At 44.1% G+C, this 22,062-nt stretch overlaps 1 protein-coding gene across 1 annotated transcript in view; it reads right to left on the reverse strand.

The window, feature by feature from the left end:
- The window catches only part of LOC126235018 (galactoside alpha-(1,2)-fucosyltransferase 2-like), a 95,294-nt gene that overhangs the window by 66,323 nt on the left and 6,909 nt on the right, over positions 1–22,062 (reverse strand). The window contains exon 2 of the mRNA XM_049943753.1: positions 8,016–8,285. Within this exon, the coding sequence (XP_049799710.1) occupies positions 8,016–8,285 (270 nt within the window). The remainder of the gene's footprint in view (positions 1–8,015; positions 8,286–22,062) is intronic.

Below are 22,062 nucleotides of genomic sequence, written 5' to 3' on the forward strand. Positions count from 1 at the left end.
TAAAACTGCAGCACCATGAGGGCGACATACCACTAACGACAAATTAGCATGGACGGCAGAAAACACTTGGATTTTGAAATGATCAGCAATTCAGCAACTGCGCAAAGTAGATAGGAGCAACAACATCTACATTTTGTATATCGGGGAAGATTACATAGTGGACTTCTGATTCAGAAATTGCATTTTAATTATAGTTGCATGTGAGATAGTTTTGTGCCTAGTGTAAGGAGAAAGATTTACCAGCACCTGTCGAGAAACGTTTACCTGTGGCCTGTCAAGACTATAGTTAATCGCTCGGCGATACTGTTGCTCGCTTTGGTCGGGATTCGAAGACCGTCGCGCTGAGGTGGAAACGATGGGTTCGAGATGGTCATACTCAACGGCACTCAGGAGCTTAGCGGCTCCACATGACTAGCGCTCGAGAGGACAGACATGTTGTTCGGTTGGTCGTACAGGATCTAGCAGTCACAACATTTACTTGGCCATGTATGCAGCAAAACAATATTCTCATGGACAATGAGATGAGGTCTGGAACGACGCAGACTGTCATCATGGCGACCACTGTTGCAGCTTCTTGGGCACACTAGCAGAGGGCGACGCCGAGAGTGGTGCGCCCAATGGTAACACTAGACACTGGAGTGGCACCACATCATATTTTCAGACAAACCGTGGATATGCCTGCGGTGCCACAGTGGACATATCTGCTTATGGAATAGTCTACGAGAATGGATGTGGCCTAATGGGCGCAGCACCTGGAGTGATGGTATGGGACGCCATATGATACATAACACGATTGTCTCTCTCTCTCTCATACTGCCGGAAACATGTACAACAGACCTTACACAATTGGAGTTTTAAGTTCTGATGACTGTGCCCTATCTTTGAGTTCTTTGTTATCTTCCAAAACTAAGGCTACGCTGCACGTTGTCCTTGATGTCTTGACATAACTCGATACAGACAGTGTTCAAGTGTAGCCTTGGCGACCACGTTCTCCAGATATCTCACCCATCGAAAAATCTGGTCATCCAGAGGTATACAGTTGAAGTAGCGTCGAATGACTTACCCCCATTTCTAATCCAACTCAGGCCAACTCGATTTCCGTCCATGTTACAGCCATTCTTTTTCTGTCGCAGTTGAGGGCTCTGCGTGCTAAATTTTTCCACTCTCCATACCCCCAAATCATATATACACTGATGTGACAAAAGTGATAGGATACCTTCTAATATCGTGTCGGACCTCCTTTTGCCCAGCGTAGTGCAGCAACTTGACAGGGCATGGACTCAACAAGTCGATGGAAGTTCCCTGCAAAAATAATGAGCCATGCTGTCTCTATAGCCGTCCATAATTGCGAAGGTGTTGGTGCAGGATTTTGTACACAAACTGACCTTTAGATTATGTTGCATAAATGATCCATGGGCTTCACGTCGTGCACCTTGGGTGGCCAAATCATTCGCTCAAGTTGTCCAGAATTTTCTTCAAACCAATTGCGAATAATTGTGACCCACTGACATGGCGCGTTGTCTTCCACAAAAATTCCATCCTTGTTTGGGAACATGAAGTCCATGAATGGCTGCAAATGGTCTTCATCTTGCCGAAAATCCAGAAGACCCAGTCCATTCCATGAAAACACAGCCCACACCACTAGAGAGCCACCACCAGCTTGTACAATGTCTTGTTGACAACTTGTATCCATGGCTTCGTGAGGTCTGTGCTACACTTGAACCCTACCATCAGCTCTTAACAACTGAAATCGGGACTCACCTGATCAGGCCATGGTTTTCCAGTCGTCTAGGGTCGAATCGATATGGTCACATGGCATGCTGTTAGCAAAGGCACTAGCGTCATTCGTCTGTTGCCATAGCCCATTAATGCCAAATATCGCCTCACTGTCCTAAATGGATACGATCGTCTTACGTTCCACACTTGTCTTGTGATCATTTCACGCTCGGCTGGTTGTCTGTTAGCACTGACAGCTCTATGGAAACGCCGTTCCTCTCAGCAGTTAAGTGAAGGCCGTCAGTCACTGCGTTGTCAGTGGCAAGAGTAATGCCTGAAATTTGGTATTCTCGGCACACTCTTGACACTTTGGGTCTCGGAATATTGACTTCACTAACGATTTCAGAAATGGGATGTCTCATGCATCTGACTCCTACTACCATTCCTTGTTCAGAGTTTTGTTTACTCGCGTCGTGTGGCCATAATCACATAGGAAACCTTTTCACATCACTCACCTGAGTAAAAACGACAGCTCCTCCAATGCGCTGCCCTTTTATACCTTGTGTACGCAATACTGCCGCCATGTGTACATGTGCATATCGCTATGCCATGACTTTTGTCATCTAAATGTACATTTAATTCATATTCTTCTGACTCCATTGAATACGCACAACGAGCAAAATTTCGCTGTTTGCAGTTCTGATGTTGCAATACCAAGGTTTTGGGCGAGGCCCCTGGAGAATGTTCTGTAAGTGCCACCAGATATAATTCTTTTGATATTCTTCTGTATTCTGAAAATACACTGCCTGACAAAAAAAGTGAAGCACCCAAGAGGGAAGGAGAAAACTAAATGAAACTTCACAGATTGATAGGGTATGTGATGTTTTCTCGGTGATTACAAAGTAAAGTTAGCAGTATGACGTTGCCTGGATTCATGCACTGATACGGCGAGAAGGGTGACATAAGGCCGTTGTATCGTCTCCTGAGGTAAGGTGGTGAGGATTTCTGAAATCGTTAGGGAAGTCAATATTCCGAGATCCAAAGTGTCAAGAGTGTCGCAAGAATAGTAACTGGTCCTTGATATCCTGAATATGGACACTGGGGCGGAGATGATGTTCCTAGCTGGTCCCAGACGTGTATTTTTTTTTTTTTCTATTTTCATCAGTCTTCTGACTGGTATGATGTGGCCCGCCACGAATTCCTCTCCTGTGCCATCCACTTCATCTCAGAGTAGCACTTACAACCTACTTCCTCAATTATTTGCTGGATGTATTTCAATCTCTATCTTCCTCTACAGTTTTTACCCTCTATAGTATTTATTTTCAAACAACAGGTAAGCGAAATAAATGTGTAAAATCAATACAGAAGCAAATGGACCGCAACACATTCACTGTGATTTTTCCCTAACTGCCGACCCGTGTTGCGTATATCACCGTTTACGGTGCTGGGAGGCGTGATACTTCAGTGTCGATCTGCTCGGTGCCATAGGTCGCCGTGTAGAGGATGAACGTTACGTACCTACAAATTCTGTCTACACAGTGGACGTAATACATCATCCGCAAACTCCTACAGCTGAAACTATTTCGTTACCAGTTGAGCACGAGTCGAGATTTCTGTTTGCTTATAAGGCAGGAACAGAAACTGACTCAAGTATTCAATCCCAGAAACGAACTTCAACATTCCTCAGACTCCACGGAGAAACAAATAATCGTCATTTAGCTTACAGAGAAACGACTTAACTCGTTCCCAGTGGTGAAACCGATACTTTGTAAGTTGTAACATGGAAACTGTTCACCGACGCTCTTTCCAGCGATGTTTCTAAGTTCCTCCCCAGACAATGTCTCCCCTTTCGACCTCCGCAGGAGAAATCTGTTTCCACGCCATATGCTGGTTTCCAGCAATGTTCACGGCATCCACGTGTGCTCTCCCTGCAACGAATCCTCGCACCCGTTACAAAAGCAGTGCCTCCCACCATACGGGTCACGAAGCTGCAAGCCAATCGCCTGGGGTTCATAATCCATACAGAACACTCTTCTGTAACATTCTAGAACTCCGCCTACATCCACGCACACTGACAATAAAATTCACCTTCTTGCTATTTGGTGAGAAACGTCGCTTGCCGTTTCTCGAAAGATCTGTCAAAGGTCAACTCACGCCCACCACCCGTGACTCCTGCGCATTGCGCATTCCTCAGCAGTGCGTCTAGCCTCGATTCATCGGCCCTGCCACAGGACCCGTCTGTATGGCTATAAAGCCGCTGCATGCACACTGTTTTCTGTTGCTGTTGTGGTCTTTTTAGTCCAGTGACGCAAACTACATCCTTCTGAATCTGCTTAGTGTATTCACCTCTTCGTCTCCCTCTACGATTTTTACCCTCCACACTGCCCTCCAATATTAAATTGGTGATCCCTTCATGGCGTCTAGCCTCGATTCATCGGCCCTGCCACAGGACCCGTCTGTATGGCTATAAAGCCGCTGCATGCACACTGTTTTCTGTTGCTGTTGTGGTCTTTTTAGTCCGGTGACGCAACCTACATCCTTCTGAATCTGCTTAGTGTATTCACCTCTTGGTCTCCCTCTAAGATTTTTACCCTCCACACTGCCCTCCAATACTAAATTGGTGATTCCTTGATGGCTCAGAATATGTCGTATCACACGATCCCTTCTTCTAGTCAACTTGTGCCACAAACTTCTCTTCTCCACAATTCTATTCAATATCTCCTCATTAATTATGTGATCTACCCATCCAATCTTCAGCATTCTTCTGTAGCACCACATTTCGAAAGCTTCTGTTCTCTTCTTTTCCAAACTACTTATCGTCCATGTTTCACTTCCATACATGGCTACACTCCACACAAATACTTTCAGAAACGACTTCGTCACACTTAAATCTATATTCGATGTTAAAAAATTTCTCTTCTTCAGAAACGCTTTGCTTGCCATTGCCAGTCTACATTTTATATCTTCTCTACTTCGACCATCATCAGTTATTTTGCTGCCCAAACAGCAAACCTCCTTTACTACTTTAACTGTCTTATTTCCTAATCTAATTCCCTCAGCATCACCCGACTTAATTCGACTACATTCCATTATCCTCGTTTTGCTTTTGTTGATGTTCATCTTATATCCTCATTTCAAGACATTGTCCATTCCGTTCAACTGCTCTTCCAAGTCCTTTGCTGTCTCTGATAATTACAATGTCATCGGCAAACGTCAAAGTTTTTATTTCATCTCCATGGATTTTAAAAAATGATCAAATGTGTGTGAAATCTTAAGGGTCTTAACTGCTAAGGTCATCAGTCCCTAACCTTACACACAACCTAAATTATCCTAAGGACAAACACACACACCCATGCCCAAGGGAGGACTCGCTCCTCTGCTGGGAACAGCCACACAGTCCGTGACTGCAGCGCCCCAGACCTCTCGGCTAATCCCGCGTGGCATGGATTTTAATACCTACTCCGAATTTTTCTTTTGTTTTCTTTACTGCTTGCTCAATATACAGATTGAATAACATTGGGGAGAGGCTACAACCCTGTCTCGCTCCCTTCCCAGCCACTGCTTCCCTTTCATGTCCCTCGACTCTTATAACTGCCATCTGGTTTCTGTACAAATTATAAATAGCATTTCGCCCCCTGTATTTTACCCCTGCCACCTTCAGAATTTGAAAGAGAGTATTCCAGTCAACATTTTCAAAATCTTTCTCTAAGTCTACAAATGCTAGAAACGTAGGTTTTTCTTTCCTTAATCTATCTTCTAAGATAAGTCGTAGGGTCAGTATTGCCTCAGATGGTCCAATATTTCTACGAAATCCAAACTGATCTTCCCCGAAGTCTGCTTCTGCCAGTTTTTCCATTCGTCTGTAAAGAATTCGTTAGTATTTTGCAGCCGTGACTTATTAAACTGATAGTTCGGAAATTTCACATCTGTCAACACCTGCTTTCTTTGGGATTGGAATTATTATATTCTTCTTGAAGTCTTAGGGTAGAGTTTTGTCAGGACTGGCTCTCCCAAGGCCGTCAGTAGTTCTAATGGAATGTTGTCTACTCCAGGGGCCTTGTTTCAATTTAGGTCTTTCAGTGCTCTGTCAAACTCTTCGCGCAGTATAATATCTCACATTTCATCTTCATCTACATCCTCTTCCATTTCCATAAGATTGTCCTCAAGTACATCGGCCTTGTATAGACCCTCTATATACTCCTTCCACCTTTCTGCCTTCCCTTCCTTGCTTAGAACTGGGTTTTCATCCGAGCTCTTGATATTCATGCAAGTCGTTCTCTTTTCTCCAAAGGTCTCTTTAATTTTCCTGTAGGCGGGTAAACTACTACAAACAGCATAGTGAACGCATTATTGTGGCCACGATAGATATGAATCCCACGCCCACTACAGTAGTAGAAGTTTATATGCCAACTAGATAAAATGTATGATGATAATATGTATGATGAGATAAAAGAAATTAGTCCGATAGTGAAGGGAGACGAAAATTTAATAGTCATTAGTGACTGGAATTCGAGAGTAGGAAAAGGAAGAGAAAGAAACGTAGTAGGTGAATATGGATTGGGGGTAAGAAATGAAAGAGGAAGCCACCTGCTACGATTTTGCACAGAGCATAACTTAATCATAGCTAACACTTGGTTCAAGAATCATGGAAGAAGGTTGTATACGTGGAAGAAGCCAGGAGATACTAGAAGGTATCAGATAGGCTATATAATGGCAAGACAGAGATTTAAGAACCAGGTTTTAAATTGTAAGACATTTCCAGGGGCAGATGTGGACTCTGACCACAATCTGTTGCTTATGAACTGTAGAGTAAAACTAAGAAACTGCAAAATGGTTGGAATTTAAGGAGATGGGACCTGGATAAACTGACTAAACCAGAGGTTATACAGTTTCAGGGAGAGCATAAGGGAACAATTGTTAGGAATGGGGAAAGAAATACAATAGAAGAAGAGTGGGTAGCTTTGAGGGATGAAGTAGTGAAGGCAGCAGAGGATCAAGTAGGCAAAAGACGAGGGCTAGTAGAAATCCTTGGGTAACAGAAGAAATATTGAATTTAACTGATGAAAGGAGAAAATATAAAAATGCAGTAAATGAAGCAACCAAAAAGGAATACAGACGTCTCCAAAATGAGATCTACAGGAAGTGCAAAATGGCTAAGCAGGGATGGCTAGAGGACAAATGTAAGGATGTGGAGGCTTATCTCAATTTATTCATCATCTGCAGAGCTAGTTGGCATATAAACTTGTACTACTGTAGTAGACGTGGGCTTCATATCTATCTTGGCCACAATAATGCGTTCACTATGCTGTTTGTAGTAGCTTACCCGCACTCCTATTTTTTATTCATTATTAAACCTACTCCTGCATTACCCCTATTTGATTTTGTATTTATAGCCCTGTATTCACCTGACCAAAAGTCTTGTTCCTCCTGCCACTGAACTTCACTAATTCCCACTATATCTAACTTTAACCTATCCATTTCCCTTTTTAATTTTCTAATCTACCTGCCCGATTAAGGGATCTGACATTCCACTCTCCGATCCGTAGAACGCCAGTTTTCTTTCTCCTGACAACGACGTCCTCCTGAGTAGTCCCCGCCGGGAGATCCGAATGGGGGACTATTTTACCTCCGTAATATTTTACCTAAGAAGAGGCCATCATCATTAAACCATACAGTAAAGCTTCATGCCCTCGGGAAAAATTACGGCTGTAGTTTCCCCTTGCTTTCAGCCGTTCGCAGTACCAGCACAGCAAGGCCGTTTTGGTTAGTGTTACAAGGCCAGATCAGTCAATCATCCAGACTGTTGCCCCTGCAACTACTGAAAAGGCTGCTGCCGCTCTTCAGAAACCACACGTTTGTCTGGCCTCTCAACAGATACCCCTCCATTGTGGTTGCACCTACGGTACGGCTATCTGTATCACTGAGGCACGCAACACTCCCCACCAATGTCAAGGTCCATGGTTCATGTGGGTGGTATGTTAAATGTGTTGTGTCAAAATCTTGCTGCTGTACACTTTATATATTGGACTCTATTTTGTAATCACCAAAGTAACATTAAATACTCTCTGAACTTGTGAAGTTTCATTTCATTTCCTCCTCCCCTTTGGGTGTTTTACTTTTTTTGTCAGGCATTGATACAATTCACTTAGTGATGGATGGTACACTCAGCCTCAGGGCCTCTGTGGGGCCGTCGCTGGGATACGGTGGACCTGCTGCACTCCCCGGTTGGATCGCCTGTGGATTTCGCAATGAACTGTGGTGTCCTGGCACACGAGCCAGTGTCCGTGAATATTACGCACCATCAGCTCGGAGAGCCCGCTGCCCCTGCAGGGAGGCCGGCCCAGCAGCGCCTTGAGCGGCGCGGCGCTGAGGTTGCGGAAGAGCCCTCGCAGCGGCTGCAGCACGCCGGCGGGCAGCGCGAGGCGCAGGCCGTGGCGCCGGCCCAGCGACCACGCGGACGCATACTCCAGCACGCGGTTCGCCAGCCGGCCGCCCGGCACCGCCGTCACCACGCCCGACAGGCAGCGCAGCCGCGCCTCCGCCAGCGGCGGCCACGAGCCCGCCCCCTGCTGCACACACACACAGCGCAGCAGTAGCACAGTGGCGGCGGACGGAGCGCTCACGGGGGTGAAAGCTATATGGGAGAAGAGGCAACAAGCAAGGTAGTTCCTTCCAGACCACTAGAGGCGCTAGGGGTCAAACGAAGCTGGAATTGACCAATGACAGCTGTCCAATGGCGGTTGTTGATATTATATCGTCTTGCTCTGTACTGAAGTCTGCGGTTACAGTCTTCTTTGTATATGTTTCATATTTACATACTACTCATCTTCATTATAAACAGATTTTTTACTTTAAATTTCATAAAATTCACCGTGGAATTGAAGAGATTTCCTGCTGAAAAAATTTCCGCAATTAATCCTAAGGTAAAACATTTAATTTTCAGTAAATAATCTCGTAGCCTATAAATGAAAAGTATTCTCTTCTATGTGGATAAAGGTATGTGATTTCCATTTCCTTACTTAAATAACTTTGATATATCAGTGCTACTTTTATTTAACGAGGAATTCTATGTTTTTTTTTAGATTATTCAATACAAAAAACTGATGTTGAAATACTCCTATAAATTCCCCGGATGTTGCTCTGGATATTACGTCGGTTCAACGGAGAAAGTTAGCAACAAGCATTTCTACAGGTTTCCAAAACAACTTCAAGAATTGTTTCTGAAATGGAAAAGTGTTTGTGAACTGTCACCTAATGTGAATTGTGCTACTTATTTTGTTTGTGAAGATCATTTTTTCGAGGAAGATTCTATGAATAAAACTAGGCATAGGCTAATCAGGGATGTGTTTCCGAAACATGTGGCAGATGTTCCATGTGAAATTTCTAATATCACTAGTGAATCAAGTGAAACTGTTGTTCATAGTGAAATTTTTACTGTCTGCTTGAGAAATAAAAAGTAAGTTTTGTTTTCATTTCACTGTTTTTATCCACCTTTCCTATTTTGGGTACTTAGTATTTATGTCTTCTTTTTGTGTTGAGGCAATTACAATCGTAACATGTAAGAACATTTTTTAAAGAAATTAATGGTCAGTAGTGCAAGCTTCCTGGGCAATTACTCAGAAATTATAGTCCTGAAATATAGTTGTAACAGTTTTAGAATTCTTCATTAATTAATACTGTGATAAAGATTTCTTAATTTAACCTCTTTAACTGCCGATTATTCCCTTGATTATAGTTTTTTTCTGCATTGACCCCATAGTTTATAAGACGTCAAAGTATGAAATTATTCGGGATTTAGCTGCAACAATTTTTATTTAGCTTGTCACAGTTATTTAGACTAGAAGCTTCTTTCGACTTACTGTTAGTTTCAACTGTTGCGTCTAGTTTTGTGACGCACAAAACATCCTGGAGCTTTTATATGTTAATAGAAATCAATATAAGTGTGTCACTTTGCAAGTATATTCTTGACGTTAGTGCCTGACACTTTCTGCTCAACAAAACATCATAGGAGTAGCGACTGTCAGACGCAAACGTCAAAAATAAACTTATAAACTGACGCACTTATACTGATTTCTATCAACCTACAGAAGATGGAGGATGTTTTGTGCATCATAAAAACTAGACGCAACACTTGAAACTGACAGTAAGTCGAAACAAGCTTGTAGCTTAAATAGCTGAAGCTAAATAAAATTGTTGCAACTAAATCAGACTACAAATATTCCTGAATAATAGGTTTGTCACGGTTGTATTGCAATGTGCTATAGCAGTGTTTCAGTTATTTTATTATGATGCTAGTCAAAATAATTACATAGCACGCCCAGAAAACTGAGATAAGAAAATTAAAAGAAAAAAAAACAGCGTACATAAGCTAGGAGGGATGCAAACCGCAATGTTTATCCTTTTTTAGTTCATTTCCATACCACTAGAGGCGCCGCTGTCGGTCAGTGTTTCCCTCTTTTAACACAGGAGTTGCACTTCTCTTTTCTTGTTGTTCTGTGGGAGCGCTCACATCATGGTCGTACCCAGCAGGGGGGGGGGGGGGGGGCATCAAGTCTCTCTCTCTCTCTCTCTCTCTCTCTCTCTCTCTCTCACACACACACACACACACACACACACACACACACACAGAGAGAGAGAGAGAGAGAGAGAGAGAGAGAGAGAGAGAGATAGAAAACCAGTGCTGAGTAGAGAAGGGAAAGCAGAAAGGTGGAAGGAGTACATAGAGGGTCTGTACAAGGGCGATGTACTTGAGGGCAATATATGGAAATGGAAGAGGATGTAGACGAAGGTGAGAAGGGACACACGATTCTGCGTGAAGAATTCGACAGAGCTATGGAAGACGAAGTCGAAACAAGGCTCCGGGAGTGGACAACATTCTGTTAGAACTACTGATAGCCTTGGGAGAAACAGCCATGACTAAACTCTTCCATCTGGTGAGCAAGATGTATGAGACAGGTGAAATACTCTCAGACTTCAAGATGAATATAATAATTCCAATCCCAAAGAAAATAGGTGATGACAGCGGTGAAAATTACCGAACCCTCAGTTTAAAAAGTCACGGTTGCAAAATACTAACACGGATTCTTTATTGACGAATGGAAAAACTGGTAGAAGACGACCTCGGGGGAGATCAGTTTGAATTCCATAGGAATGTAGGAACAAGTGAGGCAATACTGAGCCTCCGACATATCTTAGAAAATATGTTGAAGAAAGGCAAACCTACATTTCTAGCATTTGTAGTCTTCCAGAAAGCTTTTGACGAGGTTAACTGGAACACTTTCTATCAAATTCTGAAGGTCGCATTGATAAAATACAGGGAGCGAAAGACTATTTACAATTTGTACAGTAACCGGATGACAATTATGAGAGTCGAGGGGCATGAAAGGGAAGCAGTGGTTGGGAAGGGCATCAGACAGGGCTGTAGCCTATCCCCAATGTTATTTAATCTGTATATTGAGCAAGCAGTAAATGAAACAAAAGAAAATTTGGAGTATGAATTAAAATCCATGGCGGAGAAGTAAAAACCTTAGGTTTGCCGATGACATTGTATTTCTATCACAGAGCGCAAAGGACTTGGAAGAATGGTTGAAGAGAATGGACAGTGCCTTGAGAGGAGTATATAAGATGAACATCAACAATAGCAAAACGAGGATAATGGAATGTAGTTGAATTAACTCAGGTGATGCTGAGATAGTTAGATTACGAAATGAGACACTTAAGTAGTAAATAAGTTTTGCTATTTATGCAGCAAAGTGACTGATGTTCGAAGTCGAGAGGATATAAAATCTAGACTGGCGATGGCAAGGAAAGCGTTTCTGAAGAAGAAAAATTTGTTAACAACGAGTATAGATTTAAGTGTCAGGAAGTCTTTTCTGAAAGTACTTGTATGGATTGTAGCCATCTATGGAGGTGAAACATGGACGATAAACAGTTTAGACAAGAAGAGAATAGAAGCTTTTGAAATGTGGTGCTACAAAAGAATCCTGAAGATTTCATGGGTAGATGACATAACTAATGATGAGGTACTAAATAGAATTGGGAAGAAGAAAAATTTGTGGCACAAGTTGACTAGAAGAAGGGATCGGTTGGTAGGACACGTTCTGAGACATCAAGGGATATGTCCGAAAGAATACAAACATAAACTCTCACACATACAATATATATATATATATATATATATATATATATATATATATATATTACGCACACTTTCAGGCACCGAGCGAGGTCGCGCAGTGGTTAGCACACTGCACTCGCATTCGGGAGGACGACGATTCAATCCCGCGTCCGACCATCCTGATTTAGGTTTTCCGTGATTTTCCTAAATCGCTAAAGGGAAATGCAGGGATGATTGTTCCTTTGACAGGGCACGGCCGACTTCCTTCCCTAATCCGATGAGACCGATGACTTCCCTATCAGTTCTCCTCCCCCAAACAACCCAACCCAACCCACACTTTCAGGCGAGATGGCCAATGATCTCGTCAGTGCACTTGTATACCAGTCTCTAACACGTACAGGAATCGGTGAAATGCCGCGAGTAATGAGGTTAACGGACAAACGGCATTACTTTAGTAGTGTGTGGATAAGTTGAGAATTTGGATCTGACGGGAGGTGCGCTAGGGTAGTCTGTGCAATTGCAGTGCCCACTGTGTCCGGATGCCTCAGTGATCGCCGGCGCGGTAGCTCAGCGTGTTCGGTCAGAGGGTCAGCTGCCCTCTGTAATAAAAAGCTGAGTGAATGGATCGACGATGAACGTGAACGGGTGTCATGAGACGTCCGCCCCAAGCATATGGAACGAACAATGACGAACAACAGGAGATTAAAAAAAGTGATCAGAGCATCTGCTTAGTAAGCAGGAGACGTGGGTTCGAATTTCGGTTCGGTACAATTTTTCAACTTTCCCCACTGATTTCAATCAATGTCCGTTCGCAGCCAATGTATGCATTTTCTCTGAGTGTATTCCAGTTAGACTGTTTGAAATACATTTGAAAACAAAACTGACATGGAATGCACACATAGAGCAGTTGTGTGTTGTCAGGAGCGATTTTCCTGTTACGCAAATGAAAACCCTGAGTCTGTAAGGATCAGTTTATGCCTCACTTCTGTATTTTCTTACCTTACAGGACAACTCTCCTGAAACACAGACACTGCTGTTTTTGTACATACTCCTTACCGCAAACAACTAAGTGTCCTCCTCAATTAGAACTTCCTCTTTCTCGAAGTGCCTAGCTAGCCAGCAAAAGAATCTAGTGAGGACAGTTACGCGGAACACCGAGTTCAGAGGGATGAAGGCACTAAGTATATTTTTGGTTTGTACTGAAGTCTGTTTCCTTTGAACGAACAGTCAGCAAGAGACGTTATTGAGCAAAAGCAATGAAGAAACAAGCAATAGAAGTAACAGAGACGTAGAATGATCTTCTAACGGTAGGCTTTAAAACATTACTGCTGACGGTAACAGAATCATTGAACACATACGTGTGTCTTCAGAGGTACTTACAGACTTTCCTTATCAGACAATTCTCAATAAGACTGAACATATCTGAAGTAGCATTGTATTGGATGTTTAATGTAAAATTTTTATTGTATATCTAACTTGCAATTTTTAGCGAAAACTCTTAACTGTAAAAATGACGCTTGTCATTCACTTGTACGTTATTGGCGAATCTTGCCGCGGTCGATTCGACAACAGCTACTCAAATTCTACTACCGTACAAACTATAATTTGTCGGAAACCTTGGCCAGATCTCTGTTGGCTTCAACGATCCATTTACTCGTAAGTTTCTGTCAACAGCGCTAAATTTCTTTCAAGTAGAAACGTATTGGTCGGTCGAAGGTTAACTGACTAAACAGTGTGGTCATCAATCAATCTTCCAAGTAGGATGGTGACTTTGACGAAACTTTTTCCTAACACTCGTTTCTTTTTCGTAACACTCGTTCAGTTTTTCGGGACTTACGTCCTGCTGCACCATACATTAAACGCATTTCTGCAAGTCTCTGACGTACGTAATGATACATCTTTTATAACCAATTATAATTTGCAAACAGTGATAAAGACTGCGGTCATATTACAGATGACTGTGCACTCTTTTCAAAGTAGCTCCATAAGCGTCGGTGCGTCAGGCACTTGTTCGTTGTGAAACATAAGCAGTTTAATAACACGTGCCCCACACACATGGCTCATTCAAGATTGCATACAACTTGAAATATCCACTTTTCACCATTGGTTCCTGATCACAAAAGACTCATTTCACAATTCCTTGACGAAGCGGGACATACCTTTGCTTACACGGCACAGGCTAACTTGGGGGTAGCTGAATAGTCACAGGAAACTATGCACCTAAAGATGAGAATTTTTTATACGAAACTTGTCGTGGTATTCTTAATTGCATTTGTATGTACTGGACGTTAATGCAATCAGAAACTGAACTTGAAAATTGTTTTGTATAATTGATCATGGATACAGTTAAAAAGAAAAATAAACTGCTCCTAAAAGGGTTCCATGTGGAATGGCAACTTCTACGAATAACTGGAAGACGTGGCCATAGGGTTGTCCACTTAGTCCAGCGGTGGTCAACTGCTTCATGGAACATTTCGAAAGCTGGACTTGGCACCTTGTAAACCTAATGTGTGGTACAGGTACGTCGACAACAATTTCGTTGTGTGGAGCCATGATGAGGAACAGTTCGGCGTCTTCTAGGACATCTGAACAGTCTCCATACCAAGAGAAAATTTACTTTGGAGGTAGAAAAGGACCGCTACGGTTCGAATCCTGCCTCGGGCATGGATGTGTGTGATGTCTTTAGGTTAGTTAGGTTTAAGTAGTTCAACGTTCTAAGGGACTGATGACCTCCGATGTTAAGTCCCATAGTGCTCAGAGCCATTTTTTTTAGAAAAGGACCAACAGGTGCCCTTTTAGATGTGTGGGTTGCGAGGGATGTTGAGAATTTGGGACACACTAAGACACAGTGTGTATCGAAAACCGACACTCGCAGACTGATACCGGCACAAACTGTCAGACCCCCCGCGCGAGCCAGAAAACAGAGATGATTAATACGCTGTAACGCGTGCAAGGCGAATATGTGAGCCTCACCGCCTCAGACATGAGATAGTATAGCTGGAAAGCGGTCTAAGGCGCGATGGATAATCCACCAGTCATATAAGAAAGTCACATCAGCGAAATGGTACATTGGAAAAAGAAATGTCGGATACGCGCTTTCTGCCGTAGATACCCAAAGTGACGAATAGAATCGCCCGTCTATTGCGCAAACATGGCATAAAAACTATTTATAAACCGACAATGAAGATCGAAGAGTGTATCAGATAGGCAAAGGAGAAAAGGGAACCACTTGTAATGTCGGGAATATACGGAATACCATGCACACGTAGAAAAGTCTATGGTGGAGTGGCTGGGCGATCAATCGACATCAGGATCACGGAAAATAAACGGTAATGCAGGTTGGAACGGATGGAGAAATCAGCCATGGAGAAGCAGGAGCTGAGTATGAAAATTCGCCAGCACGGAAGTTCTTGTCCGAAGCTCGTGGTTTAGTAGCTAGCGTTTCTGCCTCTGGATCACGAGGTCCCGGCTTCGATTCCCGGCCGGGATGGGGATTTTCTCTGCCTGGGGACGGTGTTTGTATTGTTCTCATCATTTTATCATCATCATCATCATCATTCATGACATTTGCTAGATTGGATTGTGAAAGAAATTGGACTGTGTAAAAACTGTGACTTTGTCTGGGCGCTGATGACGGCGTAGTTGAGCGCCCCACTAATCAAACATCATCATCATCACGGAAGTTCTTGCGGTGGAGAAGAGCAACGACGCTCGCTTGTTCGAGAGATAGAGACACAGAGAACAGAAAAGAGCGGGATTCTTTGTTCAGTAGATAAATTAGCAAACTGCTTCAGAGGTACTCTGAGCGAATCATAACAGGAGGCGAGTTTAACTGTGTGCTGTCCGATGAAGACCAGACCCTGGCGGATAAACTGCACCTAGTAGACATGTGGCAGCAGATCCACCCACGTGATACAGAGCTGACCTTCCGCTACCCACAAGGAAGAAGGAGAAGTGACCATCGCTGCATATCGCGGTGCTGTTCTCACCACACAGTCGACTGCCAAGCGTTACCAGCCATTTGTTCAGACCACTGTGCAGGCTTCTACCGCTTACACTTTACTAGCATAGTTAAATAGCACCATCAGAGAGTCTGGAAACTAAACATCCAACATCTCCACAATGCTACTCTGCAATGTGATTATCTGTTCGTTGGATCGAAGTTTACAGAAAAAAGTGAAGTACGGCAGTACTCTGACGTGGTGTATTTATTGCGCGATATCGGTCATGCGACAAACTGTTATCAATTACACTAGAGAAGAAGCTTTTTAGAGAATATGCACTTCGGAATTCAACATACAATGGCTGCGAGGCGCCCTAAAGATCCCACGAGGAACAAGCACAAAAAATTGCCACAAATAAAGAAGATGGAGGCGAAACGGTTACATCCCGAAAAATCAGAACATAAAAGATGACACTTAGAAGTGAACCGATAGGCTGTTTTGACGAAGAAGACGTGTTGATGTACCGCTTAGATCGTGAGAGAAACAGGCAAGGACAAAAGAAAATAACAGAGCTACGCTAACCTAACGGAGAACTCATCGAAACACTGTCGGTATTAAATACAAAATACGGAAATATTTTACAGTGCTCTTCCAGAGGAAAATCTCTGAAAGGACGCGACACTCTGTCTCCTGAGCGACGTGCCACGTATCTTTACAAACACGGACAGATTCCAATCAACGAACGTTCCACTGACGACGACTTTCACGACGGAATGCAGGCGAGTCCTGGACGAAAGTCGCTCGGAACTGACGGTCTGCTATTGGGATTCTGGCACATCTTTAAAGATACGTTTCTACAAATCGTTAACGAAGTTGCAAATGGCACATATGTCCCAGCACAATTCCTCGAAGGTCGAATTTTCCTAATTCCAATAAGTCAAAAGAAGAGGAAAATCGAAAACATTTTGCCCAAAACTCCTCGAAACTGTGACCATAAATATGTAGCCCGATGTTTTGCCAGACGCCTCAAGACGGTCCTGAACAAAATTATTAATGCAAACCAAACTTGTATAATACCAGGCAGATCAATATTCTACGTAGTTCTGACGTACTGCGATTGCAATTGACATGCAACAGCTAACCACTCTCCCACAGCAATAATATCAATAGACAGGGCCTGCCATGAATGTCACGGCAGTCATGAACGCTCGACAATTTAAGCATAAATTTAGAGTTACAATCTTTAATTAGCTGACAGATTCCAATTCTAGGGTGATTCTCAACGGTGAAGCAACAGATGCATTGGCTATCAAATGTTCAGTAAAACAAGGATGTCCATTATCTACGTCACTATTCGTCGTACTACTGGACCAATTATTCCTCAAAATTTCCTCATCCTGCTCGGGTCTGAGTGTGGGAAACTCACACACAGTTTGTAAGGCTTACGCAGATGACCTAAGAATATTTATTACAGATGTCAAGACTTGGACAAACTAAAGGAAGATTTGAAATCCATACGAAAGAGCATCGGGTGCAACGATACCCATAGGGACAAACACAAGACAGTACAAGCGGCCATGGTTCGTAATAAGAGAGAAACATAAAAACTTCGGATACATGTCCAAACCAGTATTCAAAAAATCGTAGCTTAAAGCTGACGAACAATACTATCTTCTACCAGAGCACTAGATGAAGCAAACTCGACGGGAAATGTGACATTGTCAGAGAAGGTGAAGTTAAAAAATATACATTTATTCTCAGAATATAGGTTTATGGCGAAAATTCTAAACCTGCGCCCGCGCCTGCGCCGGAGTAGCCGAACAGTTCTGGGCGCTACGGTCTGGAACCGCGCGACCGCTACGGTCGCAGGTTCGAATCCTGCCACGGGCATGGATGTGTATGATGTCCTTAGGTTAGTTAGGTTCTAAGGGGACTGATGACCTCAGAAGTTCAGTCCCATAGTGCTGAGAGCCATTTTTCTAAACCTGCTTAAAGAACTGGTTCCACTTATAATTTAGGCGGTCTAAATGTTCAAATGTGGGTGAATTCTTGAGGGACCAAACTGCTGACGTCATTGGTCCCTAGACTTACACGTTACTTAAGCTAACTTAAACTAACTTATGCTAAGAATAACACAGTCTCCCATGCCCGAGGTAAGACTCGAACCTCCGACGGGAGGGGCCGCTAAACCGTGACATGACGCCACAAACCGCGCGGCCACTCCGCGCGGCAGGCAGTTTCCTGACTACTGTGGCATGAAGAAACTTTTAAGGTTGCATATACCGGGAACACTCAAAAACCATAACAAGGAGGCCTTGGCCTAATCGATTTAATGTCGAAGTGCGCTGTTCAGCTGATACACAGGACATCCAAAATCATGGAAAACAACTCGGCCAGTCCAACAGCGGTTTTGTTCGACAAATAGAGACCAGAGTCCGAAACAGCTCACGTGGACAACACAAAGATTCCATGTAGACTCGGCTATATGCGACAATACTACATGCAGAAGTGTTACGTAACAGGAAGCCCACAATCCCAGACAGAAGACTGCAAAGAAAATATATGACGCAATCAGACGCACTCCACTCAAGAATGTCGTTGAATCAAAGTTTCCACAATGTCAGTGGAACACCGTATAGCCAAATGCTTCAGCGCGTTTTTTATCTCTGTAAGTCCGCAGCACGTGGGACAAGGTTGTTAACAGCACGATACTGACTAGTGAGAAACAACCAGGCGTACACCTGGTCGGGACAGACGCCTGCCACACGTGCAATGAACCAAACACTCTGGAGCACAGGATGTCGTGCCAAACGGTCGCAGACCCTTTGGGGAACTAGTGAATACTCAACCTGATAGAACCACGCCAAACCATTTCGCCGCAACAACAATCACTACGACAGACATTAAAAGCGCTACCTGCCCGCAAGAGACCTGTCGCCACATGGATAGGCGTTCACACAGCGCACTCTATCGATCACCTGCGACGCATCGAGGAATTACAATTTCCGGCTTATCTATGGGACCGACACGAGAAGACAAGGAAAATACCAAATATGAATTAATTTTTATGGATTTTTAAATCAAAGCGTTAGACACAGCCTTCAAAGAAATGGTTTTGAACGTCGGCTACCTGGCCGGTCAAGAAACTGTTTGCCAATAACAAACCGGTGGGCTCCTGTCAACTATGACCGTAGCAACAGCCGGACAAACTAGGGATCTCTCTACACGGAGTCGGGGTCCCAGTACCATCGAGCCGCATTTGCGATGTTCAGTTAACTATATAAGAACGCAAGTTAAAAATAAACTTTATTTAGAAACAAACATTTGCCTTGTGCGACTAGAAATGCGCTCTGAGCGTTCCGTACAAACCAAATTATGCATAGAGACAGTTCATCCATCTCGGGAACCGAGAATCTTGTCTTTGCGTGTTATCGACATTGATACTCGCAAAGTTTCACTTCTGGGAATTTCAAGACTGTCGAGAATATTTTAAATTTAAGTTTGAAGTCAGATGACAAAACGACAACAGAAATATTTTTTCGTGTGCTATAATTACAAACTAACTATTTTCCAATTGTTTACTTTGCTTGTGCTGTGAAACCTTGCTTCTGGCCAAATTTCATGATTCAACATCAACGGAAAGTACGATTTAGATTTTAATGAGTGAGTTTGCGACTGTTTGAACATGTGATGTATGACAATATGTTTTGATTGCTTTGATACAGAAGCTGTGAGATAAATTTCAACTTCATACGTCCAGCCGTTACCGAGAGAAACGTTTTTTAATAGTCATGTTACTTACTGTAACTAACTAAATTAGTACTTAAGTTCAAACAACTTTTTCTAAACATTTAGAGCACCGTAAGATATCAACACCCTATCAATACTGCATCGTCTTTGCCTATCGATATTACCCCACTCAGTCATAATGGCGGAGAATGGATTTGCTAATGCTCGAAAAGTAACAAAATTCATGCTAAAAGACGCCTAGGGAACATACTATCTACTCAGAAGGAGCAGTGAAATGAAAACCGAATACCCGCCACAACGGGACCAATGAATGGTTCCGCTCAAAAGCGGTCACTACATGCGTTAAGCCATTTGTTCCACTGGGAGACGTGACGATCAATTCCTGTTTCTTAGAACGCTGTCGGCCACTGACGGATCCACAACCGCATCCACTCTTGCACTTCCTCGTCCAACTGAAACAGACGTCCTCAGATATCTTTCTTCAGGTCGTCAAAGACGTGAAAATCACACGCTGAAAGTTTCAGACTATACGGAAAATGTCGCAGTGTTAATCAAATCAGTGAAGCGTAGCCTTCGTCCTATTGGCAATGCTTGGTCGGGCGTTATACTGCAACAGTATAATTCCGTGCGGGAGCATTCCTGGGCGTTTCGACTTGTTGGCGAGCCGCAGTTTCTGCATAGTGCCTTCATAGCATTGCACACTGATTGCGGTTCCACACTCGAGGAATGCGGGGAACAGAGGGCCCCTGCAGAAGGAGGTCACGGTAATGCCCGGCCGCACACTGCCAGTCGAACGGAAGTTACGCTTCCGCGATTTGGCTGGGAAAAACTACATCATCCGTACAGCCCGGATCTTTCACTGTGTGATTTTCACATCTTTGTCGACCTGAAGAAAGACATGTGCTGATGTCGGTTTCAGTTCGAAGTGAAAGTGCAAGAGTGGGTGCGGTTGTAGATCCGTCAGCGGCCGACCGCGTTCTACGATACAAGAATTCACCGTCTCGTCTCACAGTTGGATAAATATGTAAAAGGCAAAGGTCCCGAGTTCTAGTCTCGATCCGGCACACAGTTTTAATCTGCCAGGAAGTTTCATATCAGCGCACACTCCGCTGCAGAGTGAAAATCTCATTCTGGAGATATGTTAACGTTTATTGTGACCGCTTTTGAATGGAAGCATTCCACGTTCCTGTTGTGAAAGGTCGGTTTTCGTTTGATTGCCCCTTTTAGGTAGACAGGGAGTTATCTAATGCCGTGTTTTAGCCGTCGATAGGGTGTCGTCAATAAGAACTCGACGGCTTGGCGCTGTAGTTCTGGCACCATTCGCTGTGGCTCAGCACTGTCTCGCACTGTGTGCGGCGCTAGTCAGCTGAGAAGATATTGCCTGGTATGTCGGTATTCCCCATGTCTCCCCTATAAAGACACATACATACACAAAGACACAAGCAAGTTCGGAGCAGTTAAGGATCCATTCACCTCAGATTAGATTATATTAGGTTTACTTTCATTCCAACTGATCCGTAGTGAGAAGGTCCTCCAGGATGTGGACCATGTCAGAAAAACAATAATACGTGACAAATACACTCCTGGAAATGGAAAGAAGAACACATTGACACCGGTGTGTCAGACCCACCATACTTGCTCCGGACACTGCGAGAGGGCTGTACAAGCAATGATCACACGCACGGCACAGCGGACACACCAGGAACCGCGGTGTTGGCCGTCGAATGGCGCTAGCTGCGCAGCATTTGTGCACCGCCGCCGTCAGTGTCAGCCAGTTTGCCGTGGCATACGGAGCTCCATCGCAGTCTTTAACACTGGTAGCATGCCGCGACAGCGTGGACGTGAACCGTATGTGCAGTTGACGGACTTTGAGCGAGGGCGTATAGTGGGCATGCGGGAGGCCGGGTGGACGTACCGCCGAATTGCTCAACACGTGGGGCGTGAGGTCTCCACAGTACATCGATGTTGTCGCCAGTGGTCGGCGGAAGGTGCACGTGCCCGTCGACCTGGGACCGGACCGCAGCGACGCACGGATGCACGCCAAGACCGTAGGATCCTACGCAGTGCCGTAGGGGACCGCACCGCCACTTCCCAGCAAATTAGGGACACTGTTGCTCCTGGGGTATCGGCGAGGACCATTCGCAACCGTCTCCATGAAGCTGGGCTACGGTCCCACACACCGTTAGGCCGTCTTCCACTCACGCCCCAACATCGTGCAGCCCGCCTCCAGTGGTGTCGCGACAGGCGTGAATGGAGGGACGAATGGAGACGTGTCGTCTTCAGCGATGAGAGTCGCTTCTGCCTTGGTGCCAATGATGGTCGAATGCGTGTTTGGCGCCGTGCAGGTGAGCGCCACAATCAGGACTGCATACGACCGAGGCACACAGGGCCAACACCCGGCATCATGGTGTGGGGAGCGATCTCCTACACTGGCCGTACACCACTGGTGATCGTCGAGGGGACACTGAATAGTGCACGGTACATGCAAACCGTCATCGAACCCATCGTTCTACCATTCCTAGACCGGCAAGGGAA

Source organism: Schistocerca nitens, chromosome 2 (assembly GCF_023898315.1).
Source record: "Schistocerca nitens isolate TAMUIC-IGC-003100 chromosome 2, iqSchNite1.1, whole genome shotgun sequence".
Lineage (NCBI taxonomy): Eukaryota > Metazoa > Arthropoda > Insecta > Orthoptera > Acrididae > Schistocerca > Schistocerca nitens.